We start from the raw sequence: 12,431 nt of genomic DNA, 5'->3' as shown, positions 1-12,431 counted from the left end.
GGGCTGGGCTCCAGGCATTCATGCAACCAAACAAGGGAAACTGCCAGAAACATGGGGGCCCTGGACCCCTGGCAACGGCAAGGGCAACAGGAAGGCCCATCCCAGACCAAGGGTCCATGCTACGAAGTCCCAATGCAGTGTAAGGTACGCGGATGGATGGATGGATGGATGCATGGATGGATGGATGGAATAGACAGATCCTAGATAATAGTGATAGATAGATAGATATATAGATAGATAGATAGATAGATAGATAGATAGAATAAAAGGATGATAGCTAATAGGTTACAGATATATGATAGACCCGTGGTTGGCCAACTGTGGCTCGCAAGCCACATGCGGCTCTTTGGCCCCTTGAGTGTGGCTCTTCCACAAAATATCACGGCCTGGGCGAGTCTATCTTGAAGAAGTGGCCTTAGAAGAAGTTTAAGTTTAAAAATTTTGGCTCTGAAAAGAAATTTTAATCATTGTCCTGTTGATATTTGGCTCTGTTGACTAATGAGTTTGCCGACCACTGTGATAGACAAATGACAGATGATAGAGGGGTAGAGATAGGTGATAGTCAGGAGATAGATAGATAGATAGATAGACAGACAGATATGGATAGGATAGACAGATGATGGATAATAGATGATAGATAGATAGATAGATAGATAGATAGATAGATGATAGAATAAAAGGATGATAGCTAATAGGGTACAGATATATGGTAGACAAATAACAGATGATAGAGAGGTAGAGACAGGTGATAGAGACATAGATAGAATAGAGAGATGATAGATAATAGATAGATGATAAATGACAGACCCACAAAGTGAATCTCTGACCTGTCTGACTTTATCTATGGAGGAGAATTAGGACTTGAACTCTCTGAAAGCTGTACTTGACCCCATTACCTCCATCCACCAAGCAAGTAAGCATTTGACCAGCCAGAGGGGGGAGGGGAAGGTCAGTGAAGGTCCAGCCAGGATTTAGACTTGCCTCCCTCACCGAGAGGGCAGGGAGGCCCTCAGCCAAGCTGGAGGCCTCAGCTCGGCGGGGAGCTCTGGGGAGAGTGGGAAGAACCCAACCATGTTGGGGCCTGGGCTCAGGACCGGGGCTCAGGACCGGGGGACACAGCGTGCAGATGGGGCAGCAGGTCCTGTGGACCACGGCGTGGAGGGCGCCCCTGGCCTGGGCAGCTCGATGGCCCGCTGCGGCCTTGCCTCCCGGGGCTCAGCAGAGGACAGCAGAGCTTCTTGGAAAAAGCGAGGTGAGGAGCAATAGGGCAGGGAGGGGGGGGCGGAGGGAGCTGAGGGGAAGGGAGGGGTGGAGGGAGCATCCTTGAATGCAGCAGAAATGCCTCCAGGAGACCAAGTTTTAAGCCCAAGTGGCCGACACACCTTGAGTTGGCAGGATTATTTTCTGCCATCATTGGCTTGTGGGCAAATGGAACTCAGTGATAGAAAAGTGGAGTTACAGCCTCACACCACACACATGCACACTTGTGTACAACACACACACACACACACACACACACACATGTTCACACATGCACAGCTCCTACTCCCCTTCCCCACAGGCCCCAGGCCCCAGCCCGCCGGGATACCCCTGGGTGACTCTAAGCCAGGCCCCTGCCCCCACCACAGGAGCCACGCGGTCCCCCTGGCACGCGGCCGAGCCAAGCAAACACCAGCTCAGAAGTGGAGAAGCGGAGTGGCATACCCAGCGTGGAATTCAGCATAATTATGTCTTTTACGCTGGCTTCTGTTAAAAGGAAACGGACACACACATAAATGAAGACAAATCGTAAGTCAGTGAACTGAAAATAAAAACGGAAGAAGCCCTCTGAGGCAGCCTGGCTGAGGTTTCCCCTGCCTGCCAGCCCTCCCCGACCCGGGCCTGGTCCTGGCTCCCGGGGCCCCCGTGGGCAGCCTTCCCAGTACTGACCCAGGATCACCAGGCCCTCGGGGTCCACCTCGTACTCTGCCCTGTAGGGAGCAGGGGCCGAGGCGTTGGCCGCGGACAGCAGCTCCTCCACCAGCAGCGCCTGCACCATCTCGGGGCTCAGCATGGGCTGGCGGTGCTCCGGGATTTGGAGGATGAGCCAGAAGAAGCAGGTGAGAGGTCCCTCCCTGAGGCGGGCAAAGGGAGAGGCGCTGGGGCCTGGGGCCTGCTGTCCCCCCTGGCCAGCCCCCTGCTCTGGAGGGGCCAGACCAGCTGGGGCTCCTGCGTGCTGGCGCTGACCGCCCCCCAGACATGGCCCTCCACCTTCACAGCGCGGCCCCCTACCGCCCCAGCAGGTATTCCCCTCAGCCCCATTCTGCAGGTGAGGACACCAAGGCCACAGACCATGGCAGAGGTGGCACAGCCAGAATGAGTGGACAGGCTGGGCCACCCCGTGGCCTCACCCAATACAGCCAGGCCCTCGGTGAACACATCGTAGCCATTGTCTAGGCCAGTGGTGGGCAAACCCATTCGTCCACAGAGCCAGATATCAACAGGACAACGATTGACATTTCTTTGGAGAGCCACATTTTTTAAACTTCAACTTCTTCTGACAGCCACTCCTTCAACATAGACTCGCCCAGGCCGTGGTGTTTTGTGGAAGAGCCACACTCAAGAAGCCAAAGAGCCGCATGTGGCTCACGAGCCGCAGTTTGCTGACCACTGGGCTAGGGAATCCCTACCCCACCTCTGTGCCATTTTACAGATGCGGAAACCAAGGCAGTGAAGGAAGGTCACACACAGGAAGCCAAGTTGCCTCTCCATGCCTTCATTTCCCCATTAAAACAAACAAACAAACAAACAAACAAAAATGAGGGCATGGCAACAGAAGCCAACTCCTCTCCCCTCCTTTGAGTTGGAGGTTCTAGCGGGGGCGGGTCCGGAGGGCCACTCACCCGAAGGAGTAGACGGAGCTGGAGTTGTAGTAAGCGCCCAGGCGGGTGCTGGTGACCAGGGCCTTAAGCTAAAGGGAGGGGAAACGGTGGCCCCTGGTGAGCCTCTGGGGAAGCCCCTCCGACCTCCGGGCAGCCCCGCTGGACAGGGAGCCTGCAGGGTACACACAGAAGCCAGCGCCATAGAGGGGAGGGGAGAAGCGGGCCCTGACAGCCCTAGCACTGCCTTTCCCGAGGCCTCGCCCCTAACTTTCCCGGGGCTACGCCCCATGTCGGTGGCACAGTCAAGATTTAGTCCAAGTGCATTGGACGCCAGAGTCCACTGACTCTCCCCCCACCCTACGCCATCCCCTCCATCACTCCTGGAACAGGCCTCTGCTCCCCAAATGGACCGACCAGTGGGCTAGACATGACCAGGCCCCTCCGTCTCCCTCTGGCCCCCACGTCCCTTCCCTACCATCTCCTGGGCTTTGGCGGTTTCACTGCGGAAGGCACTGGACTCCCGGTGGGCGAGGTCCTGGGAGAACTGGCGATTGAGCACACGGAGGCTCCCGGAGTACACCTGGCTGACGGTCGCCTCTGGCTGGTACCCTGCCCGGGAGAAACCAGAGGTTAACCACGGCGCCACGGGCAAGGCTCTGCCTCCCCCACGCCTTCTCCTCCCCCGGAACCTCAGCTCGGCCTCCAGCATCTTGGACCTCCAAGGCCCCATCCTCATGCTCATCCTTGCCATTGTCATCATCAACATCCATCGTTTGTTTAGTGACAATCTGGCCCCAAGGTGCCAGAGAGGAGAGAAGTGGGTGGTGTCTCAAAAGCTGATGCAGTGCCGACATGATGACATAAAGGCCAGGGAACCCCATGGGTCCAGGTCAAGTTCATGGGTTACAACCTCCACCAGGTTGTCTAGGTAGCACCTACTATGTGGGGGACACTGGTAAACAAAGACAGATATGTCTCCCATGAGGGTTAAGGGCCTTTGAGAAGCGGCACGAGGTGCAATTGAGGGAACATGACAAAGAAACCAGTGGGCTAGACGTGACCAGGTCAGAGGGACCCTCCAGCTGGGAGGGGAGGACTGGAGTGGAAATGGGGAAGAGGAGAGAGAAGGACATAGAGTGTGTGCAAAGGCCCTGGGGCAGAGGGATCGGGGGAAGAAGAGGGCCCAGACCTGTTTGGCTGGCACAGTCAGATCGGGGCAGCAAGAGGCGGTGACATCAGCGCGGCAGGGTTTTGTCTTTACCAGATGAGCAAGGGACACCACGAAAGGTTTAAAATCAGGGATGGCCCTGTCCGATTCCCATTCTGCAAAGGCTTTTTGGTTGATGTGAAGAGGACAGATCCAATGGCCTGGGTTTATATCTCTATCTAGTCATGTATTCATTCACTCAGCTAATATTTGTGGAGAACCTACTACGTGAGCACCTGGGAACAGACCAGTATAACAATAAAGAAAAGACACCCCTGTCCGAAAGAGCTGGTAGCCCAGCCACAAACAGCTGTACAAATGACAGACGCGTAAGTGGAAACCAGGGCGGCAGGGACAGTGGGGGGCCGGGGGGATATTGGATCGGGGGGGAGGGGGGGTCTGCAACATGAGGCCTGAGAAGAAAGGATGGTGTCAGCCTGTGGATGTTCATCTGTAGAAAGAGCCTTCCAGACACCTGGACCGGCAGGTGCGAAGGCCCTGAGGCAGGGCTTATCTGTGTGTGAGTGAGTGTGAGGAGCTAGGAATGGCGGAGTGCGTAAAGGAAAAGCAGGAGGAGGCGAGGTGGGTGAGGATTTGGCTCTCCTGAGTGAGACAGGAGCCCTGGAGGATGTTGAGCAGAGAACTTGGATTTGTGTTGAGAACAGGCTCTGAGGAGGCAAGGACAGGAGCAGCGGGAGCTGCAGGAAGGGGTCCAGGTGAGAGCGATCCAGGTGAGAGCCATCTGGGTAAGAGGAGGTGGAGCCTGGGCCAGGCTGTGCGGGGAGGGGGAGGTGGGTGGAGTCCCGCTGTATTTCGGAGTTAGAGATGACTAGGTGGGTGTGCTGGCAAGTTGAGAAGGAACATTGCAGGGGAACCAGGAGGCTTTAGAATGGGCAGGGATGGTTCACCTTGGGGACGGGCAGGGGGGCAGAGCACGTGGCTGAAGCTGGGAGGACATCTAGGTGGCTTCTCTTCTGACTCCTTCCATTTTGTCATTGAAACAGGCAGCCACGTGGGTGGAGGTGCAGGAGATTTGAGAAGAAAGCATAATGCCATCACCCAGCCCTAACCGGCTTGGCTCAGTGGGTAACACCATCACCCAGCCCTAACAGGTTTGGCCTGCGGACCAAGAGGTCCCAGGTTCGATTCCGGTCAAGGGCATGTACCTGGGTTGCGGGCACATCCCCAGTAGGAGGTGTGCAGGAGGCAGCTGATCGATGTTTCTCTTTCCTCAGTGTTTCTGACTCTCTATCCCTCCCCCTTCCTTTCTATAAAAAATATCAAATATATATAAAACATCACCCAGGGTAGCAGGAGAGGGAAGACCAGGGAGACACAGTTAGGCTACATCAGGGCCCCGGCCCATTTGCCTCAGGAAGCCCTGCCCTCTCCTCTCCTGGGCCACTTTCAGGGTTAGCTCGCCACTCACTTGGGGCTTATCCTAGCAGGTCCTGGGACGTGGTCCATCTCCCCTTCCAGACGGGCAGGACGCAGCTCTGACCCATCTCCCCACCCAGTGCCCAGTTCTTGGAGCGCCGCTGGCCAGGGCGGGAGGAATGGCTCAAACTTCTCCTCAAGTGCCTCCCCACCCCCCCCCCTAGAAATCCCTTTTCTGAGCAGGGATTGGCTCCCCCCAGCTGAAACTTGGGGGGCATTCGGCCCCCTGGAGTACACTCTCAGGGGGTGGTTTTCTCCTGGAGCGTAACGAGGAGAAATTAGACTCATCTGCGAAGAAAGGCCATTGACAGGTGAGCTTCTGGCCCTGCACCTGACACTCCGTGGTTTACCCCAAAGACCAATTACCCCGCAGCCCGAGGCGGCCTCGGCTGCCCGTGCTGGCCTCCTGCCCATGGCGGCACGCACACAGCACCACTCCCTGCTGGCACTGCCCGGTCCTGAGCAGAATTGCCATCCACCCTGAGCATCGGCAGGCAGACTCACATCAGACCTGGGTTTCCTAACGGTGCCTGCCCTGAGGCTGGTTCCAGACTCCCATCACCTCAACCCCCAACCCCGTCTGGGGCTGGGCCCAGGCTGATCTCCCCATGACTGCTCCCTGTTCCTTTCCTCTGTTTTCTTATTAATCCTCACCCGGGGATGTTTTTCCATGGATCATTTAGAGTAGGGGTGTCGAACTCAATCAGAGAAGGGGCCAAAATCCAAAATCCAGCCTAAATCGCGGGCCGAATGGTTTACTGAACAGTCATAAACTGTTATTGTGATGGAAACGCAGCAGAGTGCAGTGATGACAGCATGGTGCGGGCCACATTGCAAGGCCTGGCGGGACGGATTTGGCCCGCGGGCCTTGTGTTTGACACATGTGATTTAGAGAGAGTAGAAGAGAGAGGGAAAGGCAGAGAAACACGTCCATGTGAGGGAAACACATTGATTGGTTGCCCCCCTGCACCTGCCCTGACCAGCGCCCAGGCTGGGGAGGAGCCTGCAAGAGGTATGTGCCCTTGACTGGAATCGAACCCAGGACACTTCGGTCCGCAGGCTGACACTCTTTTTTTTTTTTTTTTTTTTAAATATATTTTATTGATTTTTTACAGAGAGGAAGGGAGAGATAGAGAGCTAGAAACATCGACCAGCTGCCTCTTGCACACCCCCTACCGGGGATGTGCCGCAACCAAGGTACATGCCCTTGACCGGAATCGAACCTGGGACCTTTCAGTCTGCAGACCGACGCTCTACCGCTGAGCCAAACCGGCTTCGGCAGGCTGTCACTCTTATCTACTGAGCCACACTGGCTAGGGCGGGTCCCAGTACTTTTCAATGGGCCTGAAATTCCACCAGGAGAGTCAGCCAGTGAGAATACAATCTCACTTTCGAAGAGCATTTAATGGGAAGTCTCGGATCATTTGTCCCTGCTATGGCCCCCCAGGCCCTCAGCTTCCTCTGTCCTGGCACATGACATGCTTTATGGTGAGGCTGGCACAGAGCTGGCATGTAGGAGGTGCTCAGAAATGAAAGAAGAAGGAAGGAAGTCTTCCATAGTATGCACGAAGCATTTTCACACGTTCCATCTAACTTGATTCATTCATTATTTTCCATAGCCATGCCAAGAGTGGGAAGAATGAGGTACAGTCTTCATCAGCTTTAGAGAAAGACATAGTAGGTGCTCAAGAGTGTTTATTGAATGAATGCATGCATGCATGAATGAATGAATGAATGAATGAGAAGGTGGACACATGGGCCCGTTGCTTCCAGGGGACTGATTAAAGGCTGTGATACCAGAGAGGGAGGCCAAAATTCAGAACCTGGGAGAGGCTCTGCGCCACCTGCTCTGTGTGTTCAAATCCCCGTGTGCCCGAGCTGGGGTGTGAAAGCCCTCTGTGTGTATACGGCCCCCTGGGTGCCCGAGTCCCGTGTCCTCCTCCCCTTCACCCCATTCATGACAGAGGTGACAGAGCTGGGGCCCTACCCTCGAGGAGCTCCCAGGTGGGGCTCCAGTGAGCAGAGCATTCATGGGTGCCAGGAGCCCTGGGCACCGCTTGGCCTTCTCCCGAAGAGCCAGCTGGCTCAGAGCCCCCAGGGCAACCCCAGAGGGCTGCCGGCAGGGGAGGCGATGTTTATACTCCTTTGGTTTGTTGTTTGCAAGAACCAGCTGCTGGGAGAGCACTCCTTCCCTGGCTGTTGAGAACTGGGAGCGCTTGGCCTGAGCCCCAGGACCCAGAACATACTACTAGGTGCAGCCACACTCCCATCCCCCAGGACAGGAAGGCAGACAGAGAGGAAGTGCTGGCCGGACAGAGGTGAGGGCCTAGGTATTGCTGACCTAGAACCCTGGTCCGTTCTGCTGTTGCTCCCCACAACCACCCCCAGGTTCTTCCCCGGTGCCTCTCCAGGCAGGCCCACGCCGTTACCTAGGAAATACCAGAGCAGGAACCCCCCTGAAGCCAGTGCGACCAGGGCCAGCCACAGAGGCGCCAGGCGGAGGTAGCCCCGGACTTTTCTCTTCCGGGAGGCCTGGAACATCCCCTCCGGCTCCACGTCCTCGCCATCTCCTCCGTCGCCCTGCCCGCCAGCCGCCTGGGGGGCCTCCGCCACCGGCATCCTGGCAGGGAAACAGACCGGGGTTGAAAACGTCCTGGCATTCGCAAGGGAGCCTTTGCCAGATGCCAAAGATGCACAGAGGGAAGGCAGCCAGCCCTGTGGAGTGGGAGGATCGTATGGCCCCGTGGTCAGCACTGAGAGCGGGCACGGAGCCTCTCACCCAGCGGGCACGCGTGGCAGAGCTGGACCTGTCTGGCTCTGGAACCCTCGCCTTTGCACCGCATCAGCCTCTCTGCGGTCAGAGGGCAGGTGGAGGCTTCCGTGCCTGAACCCAGCCCCCCAGAGCCTGTACCCACAGATGGAGCTGAGGGATACACACTGGGTACAACTCACCCGCCTACCTTCACCCAGGGGATGCTTTTCACGCCTTCTGGTTTTCCACAGCAGGGCTTCCCACATACCCACACAGTCACTCACCCAGCGCTCTCCCAGCAGCCCGAGGCCGTGCTAGGCCAGCCGATCTGCCCTTCAGAGTGCTATTCCTTTTGTCTCCCCTCCAGCTCCCAATTCTCTCAGCGGGGGAAGGAGGAGATGAAAACGAATATTCACTTAGTGTCTACAGGTATCACCTCACGTAATCCAGGGGTGTGGGGACCATCGTCCCCAGGCATTCTCCTTCCCCAGGGCCACTCTCTGGGAACACATCACATGGATTAGCCCGCTTAAACGTCCCACCACCTGTCAAGGTTCTGCACCCATTGGACAGATGAGGACATGGAGACCCAGAGTGTTTTAGCAGTAACTCAGTCCAGGGTTTCCCGGCCTGGCCTCATTTCTCCAATGGGATCTGAATATCTAGCACTCACCACTGACCCCATTTTATAGTGAAAAAAAACTGAAGTCCCAAGAGGGTAAGCCATTCGCCCGAGGTCACACAGCGAGTAAGAGGGGGGGGGGGGGGAGGGTAAGGGGTGTGTGTGTCTAGCTGTCTGACTCCCTGCTCCTTCCACTACTGGGTGCTTCCTGTAAATGGGCTGTTAGTGAACACGTCATGATTCAGTTTCAGAGCCACCCCATGTTTGCTGAGCTCATGTGCTTGAGGCCGGGCTGTGTGCTGGACCCCATTCTCATGCTCTCGTGCTTGACAGCCCAGCAGGAGAGGGACAGCAGTGACAACTGCCCGCTGAGAGGATGAGCACACTGCTCCCGTCTTTCCCTGTCACACCATGGCCTCCCCATTGTTCCAAGGCCCAGTCCACCAACAAAGCCTGCGGCCCTCCCTTCCAAATGCCCCCAAGCCCAACCTCATCTTGGTGCCTCCACGGCTGGCACCCGGACTCCTGTAATCACCAGGCGTCTGGCCACCCTCAGTAGGGCACACAACTGCCAGCGTGGCTCCTCCTCCAGGGGCCCCGCTCACAAGCCCCGCAGGGCTCCTGTCTACCCAGAACGGGGCCCAAAGCCACATCACGGCCTACGGGGCCTTCGTGTCTCAGCCCTGGCTCATCTTCCTGTTCTCCCTGCCCACTGCTGCAGCCCCACCCAGCTCCTTGCCAGACCATCAACATGCCAAGCACACGCCAGACCATCAACATGCCAAGCACACGCCAGACCATCAACATGCCAAGCACACACCAGACCACCAACATGCCAAGCACACGCCAGACCATCAACATGCCAAGCACACGCCAGACTATCAACATGCCAAGAGCACGCCACTTGCTGTTCCCACCACCAGGAGCACTTTTCTTCCGTTTGCCTCATGGCCCGCAGCTCCCTGACCTCCTTCAAGTCTTCGCTCCAACGTGACCTCGTCGGCGACGCCTTCCCGCCCGTGGCCCTCTCTCTGTGGCATGTCTTTGGGCCTGAATTGCATGAGGTGCTCACGTGTCCTTTGTCTCCTTGCGGGGAGCAGGGGCTCTGTTCTGCTCCCGCTGTGAGCCCTGCTCTGAGAGCAGAACTCGGCGCTCCGTAACCATTGCAGAATGAATGAACGCCAAGATCCCACCTCCTCCCCACACGGGGCCGGGCCAGCTTTTCCCGCCTCCTTTCACCCCACTTCTCTTCCCTGTTGCACCTCAGTGACATCGGACTTTGCGGTTATCACTTCTAATAACTATGGTAAAAGCCATACTGGCTGAGGGCTCTCGCCAGCTCTGGGCGAAGAGCAGAGCGCGGATTGGTTCTTGGAACACGGAAAGCTTTCCCACACACCCTTCCTTCCAGGGCTGCCCACATCCTGCCCGGCCAGCTCTCTCACGGCTCTCACACCTCAGCTCAGCGCTCACTTCCTCCCGGAAGTTCTCCCAGAGTGCCCCAGGAGAGCAGGTGCCCCTGTGCAGTGTCCTGGGCCACCCCCATCCATCAATACTTCAGCTTGGTGGGGGGCATTCTCGCTGTCCCACTGACAGTGAGCTCAGGAAGGAGGGACCAGGTGTACCCCAATTGCTCCGATCTGGGAGTACCTGGACCCCACCTTGGAACCTGCTCCTCTCCCTCCTGCCCTTCTGACCATCGGAGGGACCTCAGTCTGCCCCCTGGAGTCTGAGCTCACGGGGGCCCAGCCGCACCTCCTCCTGCATGCCAGCCCCGTACCAGGCAACACCGCAAGCCACAGTGCCCCTCAGCCTCCCGCAGCCAGGGATGCTTGCCTTGCTGTTTCTATTTGATGGATGGGGAAACTGAGGCATAGAGAGACAAAATTGCTCCCTCAAGGTCACGTAGCCAGGGCAGAGCAGAGCAGGGCAGGGCAGAGCTGGAATCCTCATCTACCACCTCCCAGGGAGGCCCTTTGGGCCTAGAGCAACTCTCTGCTCTGAGCTGCTGTGACCACGTGTTCCCAAATGTGGGGGTGTGGGGGAACGTCCCTTCCACACACACAAACAGCTTACACACTGCTGTACACACATGGAAACACAGAGGCACACACACACTCCTTACTGTGACACAGATTCATAGACACACACACACACACACACACACACCCAGCTCCATTCAATGCTGAGCCCTGCGCTAAGGTCCCTGTGTAGTGGTGTGGGCCTCTGGGCCTGCCTTCCCCACTGTACAGCCAGGTGGGGTACCTGGGTACGGAGCAGGCAGCACGTCCAGCCCTGCAGGGTAAAGATGGGGTGCTCAGCCGGCAAATCAGGCCTCCCCCTGCCTTGTCCCTGTCCCGGAATCCAGTAGCCCCGCCTAAACCCGGATCTCCCACACCTGGAGCCGGCAGCTCCTCCACTGCCCCATGCTGCCCGCACGCCTGGCCTCGCTCTGCCAGCCCCAGCTCATGGACCCCTTGCCGACTGCTCACCTGGTCACTCCCTGGCCGAGGAGGCCCTGCACACCTGGCCTCACAGCAGGGCAGATGGCTCAAATTCCAGGAAGCCGGGCCCCGCTCTCAGAGTGGACACTGTCCCCGGGTCACGCATAGATCCGGTCCCCTCTCCTGGAGGCCCCCCGCTTACCTCTGGGATTGGCAAGTGGGTGCCGGGCCTGCACGCAGACCTCACAGCCTCTGTTTGTCCAGGCCAAGGCCTCCCCGCCCCCACCTGGCCAGCGAGCGCCAGATCAATGGCCCAGCGCCATGGCCGGGGAGTCTGGCCCTTGTCCTCTGTGGCCTGTGGCCCCAGGCGCCATGGGCCTGCGCTAGGCTCAGGACAGCACTGTGACTGCGCTCAGGTAAACAGTCCGGAGGCAGGAGACAGGCAGTGCCCGCCCCGGCCCGCCCCGCCCCGCCCATGGCACCCCGGAGGCCGGCGGGCAGGTGCAGGAGACCTGAGCTGTCTCCTGAGGCTTGTTGCCTGGTGACATTCCTGCCTGGTTACAGTCCCTGGTCCCCGAGAGCAGGAGGGGGTGGCAGGGACGGGGGGCTCTGCCGAGGGGCCTGTGTGGTGCACTCGGGGGCTCCCACGGGTCTCCATGCCTGGACAGGTGAGAACAGAAAAGCCAGTGGCCTGAGAGGGAGAAAAGGAGGCGGGGCCCACGTGCTCCGGGACAGGGGAGAAGAGGGGGGAGGGCAGGGTGGGGTTTGGGGCCGTTTTCTGCTCAGTGGGAACTGTGAATGGCTCCCTCGTTCTGCAGAGCTGTGCTGCCGTTTGGGCGGCCACTGGCTCCAGGCGGCTCTCCAGCACCTGAGATGGGCCAGGCTGACCTGAGACGGAGACGCACACCAGGCTCAAAGCGGTGGTCCGAACGCAGAACGTAAAACACCTCAGAAAGGAGTTTTTGGCATTGGTTACATGTTGAAATGGTCACATGTTGACAATGTTGGGTTAAAGAAAATACACAGAGTGGCCAGATGATGGTGATCTCTGAACGCATAATAATCTGGCCACTCAGTGTATATCCTATATAATAAAAGGCTAATATGC

The 12,431-nt window shown here is 57.7% G+C and overlaps 1 protein-coding gene across 4 annotated transcripts in view; it reads right to left on the bottom strand.

Annotated features, from left to right (window-relative positions):
- The window catches only part of TMPRSS6 (transmembrane serine protease 6), a 34,043-nt gene extending 22,325 nt beyond the window's left edge, over nucleotides 1-11,718 (bottom strand). The window contains exons 1-6 of one of the 4 annotated variants that reach the window (XM_036458452.2): nucleotides 11,372-11,718; nucleotides 7,935-8,125; nucleotides 3,337-3,470; nucleotides 2,883-2,950; nucleotides 1,930-2,114; nucleotides 1,705-1,746 (exon numbers count right to left, since the gene is read on the bottom strand). In XM_036458452.2, coding sequence (XP_036314345.1) covers nucleotides 1,705-1,746; nucleotides 1,930-2,114; nucleotides 2,883-2,950; nucleotides 3,337-3,470; nucleotides 7,935-8,124 — 619 coding nt within the window. In that variant the 5' untranslated portion in view covers nucleotide 8,125; nucleotides 11,372-11,718. Of the gene's footprint in view, nucleotides 1-1,704; nucleotides 1,747-1,929; nucleotides 2,115-2,882; nucleotides 2,951-3,336; nucleotides 3,471-7,934; nucleotides 8,129-11,371 lie in introns of those variants that run through there. The other 3 variants (XM_036458453.2, XM_036458455.2, XM_036458454.2) reach the window with 3 other exon arrangements.
- Nucleotides 11,719-12,431: the final 713 nt, after the last annotated feature.

The sequence above is a fragment of the Pipistrellus kuhlii genome, unplaced genomic scaffold, assembly GCF_014108245.1.
Source record: "Pipistrellus kuhlii isolate mPipKuh1 unplaced genomic scaffold, mPipKuh1.p scaffold_m20_p_3, whole genome shotgun sequence".
Taxonomy (NCBI): Eukaryota; Metazoa; Chordata; class Mammalia; order Chiroptera; family Vespertilionidae; genus Pipistrellus; species Pipistrellus kuhlii.
This window is presented reverse-complemented; position numbering and strand designations above follow the sequence as displayed.